Source organism: Equus przewalskii, chromosome 3, assembly GCF_037783145.1.
Source record: "Equus przewalskii isolate Varuska chromosome 3, EquPr2, whole genome shotgun sequence".
Taxonomy (NCBI): domain Eukaryota; kingdom Metazoa; phylum Chordata; class Mammalia; order Perissodactyla; family Equidae; genus Equus; species Equus przewalskii.
Genome location: NC_091833.1, coordinates 9094278 through 9106252, shown reverse-complemented (window position 1 = coordinate 9106252; position 11975 = coordinate 9094278). Strand labels below are relative to the sequence as shown.

The following is an 11975-nucleotide window of genomic DNA, read 5'->3' as shown; positions in this document are numbered from 1 at the left end:
CTTTGATAGTTCCTACTACACAGGCCCATAACGCTTAAATCAGGAAATGGGGGAAACAGAGGGATATTCTTAGCAAATTAAAACTTTCATGGACTTACCTTATCATTCTTCATTTGTGCAGTCCTTTCATAGAAGAAGCAAAACATTCAGCTTACTCCAAAGCCGGCAGCTCAACTGTTGACCGTCCAGCGGCAATGCACACAGAGCAAACTGCTAAGATGACACGAGTCTCTGCCAGGGTCATTCATGGCAAAATTTTATTGAACAGAAAACCCAGCAAAGGTGTCCACCTGTGCAAAGTGCCCCTTGGTTTACAGTAAAGCACTGCATTTTAAAAAGCAATTATACATAAGTCTTTCCTAGAAAAGTCCTGCTAAAACATGTCTAGCAATTTCATTGATTATGTAAAGTAGTACACTTAGTGTAATTTAAACATTCCAACAGGAATCAAATCAAACCAGCAGAACCATTTCTGCATCTATGACATCTATGTACAAACACACATGCAGACACACATCTGGAAAAGTTCCTCAGGCATAACATGCGACACTAATGCCTTCTACTTACAATGTCTATGAAACTACAGTATATATTAAAGCTCTTCAGAATAAAGACATGAGAAGCCTCGGGCATTTTTTTGTTCATCAGTTTGTATCACGGCTTCATGTCTTACTTTCTGCTTTTGCTTCATCACAAAAGCACAGCATCCTCCATGTTGGCTCTTTTACTAATTTGGTGCCATTGCCATGTCCGGGTGAGGAAACCTAGCTGGAGTCAGACGATCCAGTCCACGCTTATCAAAGCCTCTAGCAGCCAGGGAGCAAACACCATCAGTTTGCTATGGCTGGGGGCCCTTCTGGAAGAAGAGAGGCAAAGAAAGTCTTGAAAACAAGCCAGGCTGTGCTCATAAACGAAGGGCTGGTCTGCTCGCCATCCAGAGCATCCCTGTCTGGAGGACCGTGGCTGGGATCTTCGATTTCAGGGTCAGGGCCTTCCTACAGTTATTGACACAATGAGAAAACAATTAGGACCGTGACAAACACTAAAGAATGTTAGAAAAGGGCAGAGTAAAGCGCTGGCCCCTTGCCCCACACGCAAAGCAGCCAGGCAGGCAGACCCCCCGGGAATGATGTCCCAGGCTGGATGGAGCTTTCTCAGGCCTCTTTAACACAATGGTGCTGTGACAGTCTCACAGTTTTGACTATTCAGACAGCAAGTATCAGAACAAATGAAATAACTAGATTTTCAACTATTATTAAACTAGTGATGAAATTAATCACTTCATTAAATGTGGATATTCTTCTAATTTTGGCAGTGTTCTGAGTTAAAAAAATTAAAAATGGAAACCTAGGGTTCTAAAAACAGACACTAGGATGACACTTTATATTATAAAGAATAACCTTTAGGATTATGCATTAAACTGCCTTATAAAAATTCTATTTCTATGTGTTAATTTCCAGGAACATTTCAAATCTGTCAGTGAGACATGCTTATGTTGGTAATCCGTCATTAGAATAACTACCCATTAGCAGTCTCCAAGGCGTAACACATTGTTACAGGCCAAGGAACACTCAAAGTAGTGAGCTTTAAAAAAACACTATTTATATACGCTAAAATGCAAACAGCCAGAGGACAAAAATACCTGATGGATCTTACGGCACAATGTTTTAAAAATAGCTACTGCTCTAAGAATAAATTTGGAAAAATCTCACAATACTTAGCCTAATAAAATGGCTGGATATATAGGTATCTACGAGGTTGGATAACTAAAGGTTAAGGATTTGAAACCAGGCATTTCACAGCTCGCTGGGCTCCATCGAAAGCGCCATACCTGTAAGTTATTGTTGGGGTCCTGATTCACAGCGTCGTAAGGAGGCCCACCATTCGGGAAGTTCTGAACCGGCCTCTGTCTAAACGGAAACCATCCAACGTGATGCCTTCAAGGGAAGCACATAAAACCCCATCTTAGCTGACATCGCAGAGAGATTTACTCAGTATTCAAGGGTCGTCTAGATTAGAGAAGGTCCCACTCGCTCAACTCCTCTACTCAGAGCAGCATCCTGATCAGAAGCCCACAGCAAGGCCACCTGCAGACAGTCCCTCACAGCATCTCCCCGACTTCCACACTGGCCTGTCAGGTTCTTGAAGGTCACTATGGGGACAATGTTTTACCCATCACTGTACACCCAGCAGAATAACAGCACCTGGCATAGCATGTGCTCAATAAATGCTTGTTCATCTGAACTAAACCTTAAACTTGAATGCCTGAAGAGGGGCGGGAAAAAAATACACACACAGAGCTATAAGATATGTAATAACATAATAAGAAGACCTAGATTTGGTCACCTAAATATATGATTCTAGAGACTATAGAATTTAAAGAATTGACTGAAAGTTTTATTGGAAAACCCAATAAACTCCTAGTCTTCAAGCAAATACGACAAAATATTAACAATTAATACTGGATAGGTATTTGTTATCTTATTCTAAATATTTCTCTAAGATTTTTTTTTTAAACATCGGCACCTGAGCTAACACCTGTTGCCAATCTTTTTTTTCCTTCCTCTTCTCCCCAAAGCCCCCCAGTAAATAGGTGTATATTCTAGTTGTAGGTCCTTCTGGTTGTGCTCTAAGGTTTTTAAAAATGAAAATAAAAATCCATTTTTATTACAGAGGAACAATTTCTCCTGTCAGTTTTAACCACAGACAAGGGCCTATCAGGCTAGGCCAGGGTTTCTCACTCAACTTTGGCACTGCTGCTGTCCTGGGCTGGATATTCACCATGGGGACTGTATGTGCATGGCAGGACGTTTAGCAGCAACCCTGGCCTCTAACAACTAGATGCCAGTAGGACTCCCTCCCTAGTTGTGACAGTTGACAATGTCTCTAAACATCGGCAAACATCCTGGGGGCAGACTGGGGGGGGCGGGGGGGGGGGGCCGGCAGCATTGTGTGGAGGGTTGCACAATCATCTCAGCTGAGAACCATTACTCTCAGACATGGATAAAGCCAAATGTCAGATCTGTAAAGGTTCCTTGGCGATGCTGACAGTCAGTGCCTGACGTTTATCCTGGAAGGTGGCCGTAGCCTGATAAATACATTCTTATTCTTAGGAAAACAAATACAATTTTCCTTTCCATGCCTAAATATGGCTGTATTCTTGGGGTTCATAAGCCTGGCAGATGCCTTATCCAGAGGAAAAGACGAGAATGTTCTTGTAGTAACAATTAATCATGTTCCTACCAATGCACAACCATGCCATCCACTCCTTGAATCAAAAATGCCAGAATGACATACTATTTAAATACACCTCCTTAGAAAATGACCGAGACTGCTCCAAAAAAGAGCAAAATCTGTCCTTGGTCTGAGTCACCGTCGAGTGTAATCTGTAGGAAAGGAAAAAAAGGAAAGCGAAATCATCTGCTTACAGGTACATAACCACGGTGGCTCCCATGACCATGAGGAATCTGCTCAGGGAGGAGTAGAAGTAGAGGATACTGAGAAAAACCGAAAACGTAGCTGCTGAATAGGTCCAATCCAGCCAATCTCGGTTGAGCTCATCATCTTCTTCCACAACAGGGCCGCCTTGGGCGTTCATCCGCAAATTCTGATTGGCGCCAGGATTAACCACCACTTGAGGAGCAGCATTCTGATTGGCCGGCTGGTTTTCTGCTGGAAACTGGTTGTGAATGGGAGCTGCTGGAGCAGGAGCAGACACCACAGGTATCTCCTGGGCACTTGGTGAGGGCACAAAAGCCCCCGAAGCAGCAGTGGCCGCTAAACTACAGGAAAAATGACAAGGCAGATACTGTTGAGAGCAAAGCACCAGGAAGACCGTGCTTCTCCTCACCTTACTCATCAGGGGTCTTTTCCTACGAAGAATTGTAATACGTACAAACTTGATTTTTCTTTAACTTAGTTCTTCACTTCTTTTCTAACAGGCAAACCTATAAATGCCTTTCCTGCTCCTAAGGGAGGCCAACTGGTAAATTTCATCTCGAATTAAACATCAAGGCCACCATAAAAGTATGGTGCAGTAGCAAACTAAAATCTTCACAAAAGTCTAAAGATAGCACAATTGAAAAGAAGGTAACAGATTCTAAATAAAGTCATCAAACTGTGTAGCGGACCCAGGCACCCCCGCATCGACGTCCAAGGGCGGCAGTTACCGCTCACCCTCGGCTCCAGCCGCAGGACCAGACACAGCGGGCTCCGCAGAAGCTGACGAGCACGCGCTCGGCCCTCCCCCTGAGCGCGGTGACGCGTGCGCGCTCCCCCGGGCCCGTACTCACTACTGCATGTAGTACTGCCGCGCGTACACCTGCTGGAGCCACGACAGCTGCAGCCACCCGTAGGTTGTGAGGCCCGAGAAACCAGGCCCCAGGCCTTGGAACGCCGGCTGGGCAGCTTCAGGCCTAGGAAAGAGTTGAAAGAAACGCTCATTTTGAGTTGGTTTAGTATGAATAAACAAAAACTAAGTTTAAACTACCATCAGGAACTCATATCAAAGAGAGAAGAATGGGCTTCATGACAGTGACAGGCAGATTACTGTGTGATGCACCCGTCTAGCACAGCACAGGATGCACTGACTGACAAAGCCCTGCCACCAGGGTCCAGATCCGCGGGGAAAGCTAGAGCCCTTGCCCAGCACTCCGTTCTCATCACCTCATCGCTATGACGTACAAACAAGCTGAACCTTTGCAGGCTAAGTGGATCCCCACCCCCAGTTTTGACTTGCTGCGTCAGTCCCAGTGCAGGTCTAAACCCACTGCTCATCCTTTAGACAGCAGCTCTAAAAAGCCACATTTCTCCCAAAGCTTTCCACAATAGGGCCAATTTGTACACTTCCTGCAGGAAAACACCCCCGCCACCCAATACCCATTTCTCCCTCGCCCCTAGATCGGAGCTTCATAGAGCTATGTGTGGCATCACCCATGCATGCTTACTGACCACTTGTGCCCCGTACAGGCAGCTGAACTGTTATCTCACCGGATCCCCAACAACCTTGCGGGCAGGGAGCTCTCATCCACGCTGCCATGTTACAGAGGGGAGCCCAGGGCGGCTCAGAGAAGACGAGGGATCTGCACAAGGCCACTGAGCTGGTAAGTAGCAGGGCTGGATTTGAGACCTGTTTGACACCAAACTCGGGCGTCTCCTACCACGTGACGCAGCCTCAGCAGGGCGTGCAGGAGTCATCTCGGGCTTTGTGAGCCTTACACAATGAACTCCTTTGGCAGCACTTCACAAAATTGAAACTAATAGAATCGCAGAAAGATCGGGAGTCGGTTATGTGCTCATCTCTGTGGGTCAACTCATACCCTGAAACAAAGTTATATGCACTGGCTGTTCAATAAGTATTTGTTGAATGAAATCAACCAGTTTTACTGTGGTGAAACTCACACAGTCAGACATGGGCCTCAATTCCCAAGGGAAGCCATTTTATGTGTTTCTATCCAATGATGAATCGAATTATCCAGTTTATATGCTGACAGTCTTTCAACCAAATTCCATACCCAGAGAATTTCTAAAATGGTATTCCAACACAAGTAAGTCTTGGCAGGATACTGTTTTTGATCATTTAAAAAAGTTACGGTGCATGGAAACAAGAGGATAACAAAGTGCTTTTGTTGGCTCTGATGCTGGTGGTACCGCAGATATTACAGTTGCATCCTCAAGCATGTAGGTGTGAACTGACATGATGTCTGGGAATTACTTTTAAATACTTCAGGAAAAAAAGGGAAGGGGGAATAGATGGAAGCAGCATGGCAAAGCTTTAATCATTGTTGGGCCTGGGTGATGGTTATGTGGAGATTCATTATACACTTCCCTCTACTTTTGTGTATCTTTGAAATTTCCAATAAGGAAAAAAAACTCCTCATTCTTCAAACACCTGACTTTATCGACAATCAATTATTAAAAACTATTAGGAAGGGGGGGGCGGAGGAATTGGGGAGTCACAGAATTTCAACTTGTAGGATAACTTACTTTTTCCTGTAGGAACTTTCATAATAGGGTGTTCCAGGAGCTAAGAAATCCAAATGTTAGAGCATTTAGTTACTTCTGGTTTTTGCTCTGAAGAAAAGCTCTAACTGCTCCAAAGAGATGGCCTTTTTTCCTAGCACTGCCAACAGAGGCCTTGGAAGAGCATTTCTTAAATAGTCTCTTCACCTTTGTCACCCATTGTTATGACGGACAAAGCACAAAGCCACTCAGCAGAACAGCTGCACGACGCTTACAACAGCTGTTTTCTCTGCGGCAGCACTAATTCCCCACCGAGAGGTCAGCACAATGCAGAGCGCGCACCCGTGTCGGAGGGGGAAGGCCTTCACTTTCAATGCACGGGGCTCCACTGTTTTATATGTTCCTCAAAGGCTGTGTACTAAGAAAAGTTAAATACGTGAGCGATCATTAAAGTGAAGCCCTTATAAAGCAAAATTTTGTACATTTTCCAGTTCTATAGTATAAACACAGCTTATTCTAAAAGTGATGCAAACGGTGCACATGCACGTTGTATAAAGCTGGTGCTTTACCGTAACGCTCACCTGGAGATGTTCTCCCATCCAGAGGGAGAAAGGTTCCGAAGAGGCTCCCTTGGCCTTAAACCATCACCTGGCGAATCCCCAGGATACTGGCCCTGATTAAGGCCAGCAGGCTGCTCTGGGGCTTCCGCAACCTACAGAGCGTAAACGAACGTGAGAACAAAGGGTCTGATGCAACTGTCTGAAAGCAAGCGAAAAAACTCTCTCTCTATAAACGACTTATGCTCCCCACCCCAACCTCTGAACTTGACAAAGTCAAATGATACAATGTCACATAAAAAATATTCTCAAATTTGTTCAACATAATTTCAATATATAGATACCCAAAAAAATTCATATTTTTTCCTAGAGTAACTACGCTATAGTTTCACTGAAATCTTCCAATGAAGTTATCACTGGTGAGAAAACTCCCTGACAAAGCTGTGTACATCTTGTGGTATTAAATTTACTAAATCAAGAAAATAAATTTGACCAACAAGATTTATAAATACAACCCAGCCAGTAATCTAAAGGAAACAATTTCCTATGCTATGCACAGATGTTTCAGGAAATACAGTTGTAATGCAAATTTACAGTGGATCACATTAGAATTAATAGTGTATATTCAAATCAACACCGTAAAATGAAAAATAAATGATTTTGGCTGTCAAACATAAGTCAGTCTTTGGAGATCATTTGATAAAGACTATGGCTTTTTCCTACCCAACTAAGTAAATAATCACAATGAAAATTTCCAAAGGAAATATATTTACTTTTTTACTCTTTACAGAAATTAATGTTTCCTTAGAAGAAACTTATGATGTGCTAAATGCAAGAGCGCCAGGCTAGTTCAGGGATGGACACGCAGCTACTGTAGTCCACTCATAGCCCAGAAGTAGTGTAACGCAGAGCTCTGCTTTTCCACGACAACACTAATGGGACAGTCTCCTACAACTCTAGTGCACTCCCCCTGCATGGTAACAGTTTCTAATTCCTGATTCTCACTGGGGAAGAAACAAAATATTCCACGATAAAAAGCTACAGAATCTCTTTCTTAAGAGTTTTATCCCACTCCCTTTATTTCTAGCTTTGGACTCTGAATGACACATTGTTATAATCATGAGAAAGCAGACAGACCTTTGCGCTGGTTTCTGGCATTTTGGCAGGACTCTTCACATTGCAGACCAGATGCAAAACATGCCGTTTTTCCTGCTAAAGGTAATATAAGGAGGGACTTTAGAACCTGAATTCAACCTGGTAAGTGCTTAAAAACATTCAGAAGTTAACATGTAAGTGATGTACCTTTGGGAGCAAGTCCCTGAGACACTGGTGATCCAACAAGAGCTTCCCGGAATAAATTAACCTCTGGTCCTCCGGCCGCTTATGGAAAGAAACAGTAGCACAGGTCAGCATTGAACCCGCCCGAGGTCCCGAACACAGAAGAAAGTGTTTCAGACAAAGGATCTGAATATGTGTTTTTTCCCAGCATCACAGGAAAACATTTTTTCAAAGGCCCCACATACAAAACTTTTATTTAGAAAATGCCTAACTTTAAACTGATCTCTAACAAGGCAAATAAATTTAGGATGGCAAATTATCTCCAGACCACAAAACTTACGGCAAACTACTTGACCTCTTAACTCTCAGAGAAACTGCTTTCTGCCACTAAAAACACAAATTTTATTTGGGGCTCCTATAGCAACGAACTTCAAAACCTTGTTTGGTCTCAGAGAAAACTCGAAGTGCTCCCAAGGCCAGCCTTCACCAAAGCCACACAGCACTGTCCCAAGATAACAGGAAGCAATTCTAAACTTAAGCCTCAAAGAGACTTTTCCGACATAGAAATGCAGTTACAGAGGAGACGGCGTGTGAGTGGCATTTCACACAAGCCCCCTGGGAGATTTCGTGTCCTTGTTTTAAGGAGGGAAAGCCTGAAGCGGACTTGTGCACAGTCACTTGCTGCTAAAGGGTCAAGATTCCAAGCCCTCTTCTCCGTCCCAGTGATTGAAAACCTCAGGACTCCACATACTTTTATACAAATCTCGCTTTTAAAATCTATTTTTAATTCCTTTAAAAACTGTACTTAAAAATAATGGCCTTGAAGTCAGTACACTGGAGATGGCCAGCAACTTGTCAACCCCCTCTTGCCAGAATCACCAATTATGCAAAAGCTGGAGGACAGGTGCTCCTGTCGTGCAGCCTGAGATTATAAAGCAAGCAGTTTAACAGAAACAAACGAGAACTGCGGCTATTTACCTGCACAAATCAGGATTTCCTGATACTGTGCAACTAAAACAAACTACAGAATTACATTGGCTGCTGTGCTCATCGTTGTTCTCACTGACTGCCTTTATAGGTAGATGAATCTGTAAAACGCTGTTGCAGACGTGGGGTCCTGCATGATACTAAAGAGCTTCATACCAGGAAAGGCTGGAAGACCACAGATGCCTGTGACTTGAATTGTCTTCCCTGTTAAAGGCCTGAACTGACACCCTGTGTCTTTACCCAGATGGCTGATTTGAAAAAAAATCAAACGTGAAGCTAACAATGATTATAAAGTAAGGCTTCTCACCTAAGGAAACCAATGATGAGAGCACCCCAGCCAGAGTTTCCAAACACAAATGGACAGACCTGACAGGCCTTTTATCACAACTTCGAGTCTTCAGATCTAACAGGAGTGATGGTCTCACCCGAGGAAGCCCTCACGGACATCTCTCTGCAAAGCTCGCCCTTCACCAAATGATGCAGCTAGACACACCTGCTGCGCCGATTCGTGTACCTAACAGGCAACACGGCCACCTGGCTTCTTGGAAACAGCTTTGGTGTCGGCGCCAACAGGGCCCAGGCGAAGGCTCCGGAACGGAGGCTTACAGAACAAGCCAACCTCCAAAGAACAACTCAGAAGGAAAACTCACATCCACATTCCCGACAGTGCGGGAGGAAAACCTGGCGGCGACTCCTGAGACACGAAGGGCCAGTCCCACAGCCCCGTCCGCCCCGATGCGCTCCTGCGGGCCGGGGCCCCAGGGGCGGGCCGAGCGCGGACGCTTACATAACACGAGCACAAAGTCAACACGGGCAGGTCCGGCTCGCCGCCTCCATCACGCGGTGGGGAGAGAGGGCGGCGCCAGGGTGATGCCGCCAGGGGTGTCACCAAAACAAGGCCGCGGGGCCTCCGGAATCGAGGGACCAGTCTCCGAGCCCCGACTGCAGGAGGCGCCCTCCGCCCGTCCCCTCCCGAGCAGCCTTCGCCGGAGCGTCCCCGCCGCCCCCCTGCAGGGCGCGGAGGCCGGGCGGCCGGGAGGGGACCCGCTCCCCGGCCTTCACGCTCTCCCGGTTCCGTCCTCCGGGTGCAGGCCCGATGCGCAACACCCAGCCGCCCCGCCGTTTTGGGGAAACTGAGGCTTGGAGGGTGAAATGACTCGCGCAAGGTCAAAGTGCTGTTGCAGCGGCTCGGCTGAGGCTGGGAGCCCGATCTAGGGGCGGCGGAGGGGTCCGGGGAGGTGGGGCAGGAATGCGACAGCCCTGGGGGTGTGGGGACCCGGGAGGCGAGGTGACAGCGGAAGGCGGGGCGACGACGGCAGAGGATGAGGAAGTGACAGCGGCTGGGCCGAGGGAGGGGGTTGACCACAGCCCCGGGAAGCCCCAGCGGCCGGGGAAGGCCGGCGAAGAGCGAGGCTGCAGGGCAGGGGCCGCGACGAGGCTGGGGGGCTGGCGGCGGGGCCGGGGGGCGCTCTCACCGGGCGCTCGGGGTAGACGCGGCTCAGATGAGCCTTGAGGCGGCCCACGCTCCAGCTGCGGTCGCCGCTCAGCTCCAAGTCGCGGTGGCGCTGGTTGGGGCTCTTCACGAGGAGCGTGACGGGCTCGGGCTCGGGCTCGGGCTCCATGTCGGCTGCGCTGCGGGATCGGCTGCGCTGCGGGATCAGCTGCGCTCCGGGAGGCCAGACGTCGCGGCCGTCAAAGCCTCAGCAACGACAGTTCGCTTCCTTGGGGCGCACGCGCCCCCGCCTCGGGAGCCTTTATAGGCAGCCCGCGCCCGGGCTCTGCGCAGCGAACCCTCTGTGGCTGCCGCCCATTGGCTGAGGCGGAGGCCACTGCCCCAACGTGGCCCAATCGGCGCCCGGACCCGTGGGCGTGGGGGCGGGCCGAGCACGTGGGCTCGGGCTGATGCAACACGGCGCCGGCGCGTCAGCCGGAGTCGCGGCTGCGCCCGCGGGGTGAGGCCTCGGCGGCCATGTTTAGGGGGCTGCGGCCCGCGCGGGGGCCGGGCCGCGGGGAACTGGGCTGCTGCCGAGCTCGGCCTGCTCGGGGCGCCTTGGGGAGGGCCAGCCTGGCCGGCTCCCGGTTTGGCAGTCTCTGCAAATTGTTCCCTCTCAAAGCGGCACCCCCACCCCGTGTGACCCTCGGCGGCCCGGGACGCCCGGCCCCGCAGCCGGCCCTGCGGGGAGGCCTCCCCCAACCCCGCTTCGGCTCACGGAGTGGCCCGGTTTGCAAGCCCACCGGAAGGGCCCGGAAAGAGCAGGGCGGCCCTTCCCGGGGCGGAGGTGTCCGAGCCGCTGCTGCCGGCCTGTCGTGGGCCTCAGGCCCGGACGGCACCGGTCGGGGTGGGACGTCGCCCTCAGGAACGGCGGGCGCGCCAGGCCAGCTGTCGCCGGGGACGCTCCAGAAGGGCCTCGCTTTGTGGGATACTGACACGGGCATCCTTTAAATTGGGGCTCAGCCGGGGGCGGGGCAGAGCTCCCCGTTTTCCGAAGTGTGACCACAAAGGGCTCTCTGATGTTGACACTCCCTCCCTCTCTTCTGTAGGAGAAAACTCGTGAAAAACAAAACTGACATTGCGCCGGCCCCATCTGTTCCGATCCTGCCGGGACAGCTGTTCTTCCAGGTGTGGCCAGGGCGCGAGGGGAGCAGGAGGAGGCTGGCCCGGTCGGGGGCGGCCTAGTTTGCTGGGGCCGCCGTCATGCGGTGCCACGAACCGGAGGCTTAACAGACACGCGTGCTGTCTCACGGTTCTCGAGGCCGAAGGGCTGGGATCAAGGGCTGGGGCAGGGCTGTTCTTCCAGGCTGCAGGGGCGACTCCGCTCCATGCCTCTCCCCTGGCTCCTGTAGGTTTGCCGGCCGTCTTGGGCGTTCCTTGGCGTGCAGCCGCGCCGTCCCATCGCTGCCTTCATGGTCACGTGGCGTTCTCCCTGTGTTAGTGCCTTCGCATCGTTTTCCCTCTATGCATGTCTGCCTCTGAGTCCCAGTTTCCCCCCATTTTATAAGGACATCAGTCATATTGGATTAGGGGCCACTCTAATGACCTCACCTTAACTTGATCATCTGCAAAGACCCCACTTTCAAATACGGTCATGTTCGTAGATACTGGGGTTTAGGACTTCAATGTCTTTGGAGGACACGGTTCAGTCCATGACGGTCGGCCTTAATGTACCTTGGCCCGTGGGGTGGGCTCTTTTT

The 11975-nt window shown here is 49.3% G+C and overlaps 1 protein-coding gene across 3 annotated transcripts; it reads right to left on the bottom strand.

Moving 5' to 3' along the window:
* Positions 1 to 235: 235 nt before the first annotated feature.
* On the bottom strand, positions 236 to 11638 carry HERPUD1 (homocysteine inducible ER protein with ubiquitin like domain 1). 3 transcript variants are annotated; one of them, XM_070613693.1, is made up of 8 exons: positions 10259 to 11638; positions 7821 to 7898; positions 7656 to 7730; positions 6543 to 6673; positions 4293 to 4415; positions 3429 to 3782; positions 1832 to 1937; positions 236 to 995 (listed from the first exon to the last, which is right to left on the bottom strand). In XM_070613693.1, the coding sequence occupies exons 1-8, from the start codon at positions 10403 to 10405 to the stop codon at positions 831 to 833; spliced, it is 1179 nt and encodes a 392-aa protein (XP_070469794.1). In that variant the 5' UTR covers positions 10406 to 11638; the 3' UTR covers positions 236 to 830. The 3 variants fall into 3 exon arrangements, with proteins under 3 accessions (XP_070469794.1, XP_070469795.1, XP_070469796.1); XM_070613694.1 differs by having other exon boundaries at positions 7656 to 7727; positions 10259 to 10547; XM_070613695.1 differs by lacking the exon at positions 236 to 995 and having other exon boundaries at positions 1858 to 1937; positions 3586 to 3782; positions 10259 to 10604.
* Positions 11639 to 11975: the final 337 nt, after the last annotated feature.

What these genes read in the sequence shown, in the direction of transcription:
- HERPUD1 (XM_070613693.1), bottom strand. Translation starts at nt 10,405, where the DNA reads ATGGAGCCCGAGCCCGAGCCCGAGCCCGTCACGCTCCTCGTGAAGAGC. An exon ending in TGCCAGAAACCAGCGCAAAG is followed by an intron (nt 6,674 to 7,655) that starts GTCTGTCTGCTT and finishes TACGCTCTGTAG; the next exon opens with GTTGCGGAAGCCCCAGAGCA. An exon ending in ACCCCAACAATAACTTACAG is followed by an intron (nt 996 to 1,831) that starts GTATGGCGCTTT and finishes CAATAACTGTAG; the next exon opens with GAAGGCCCTGACCCTGAAAT.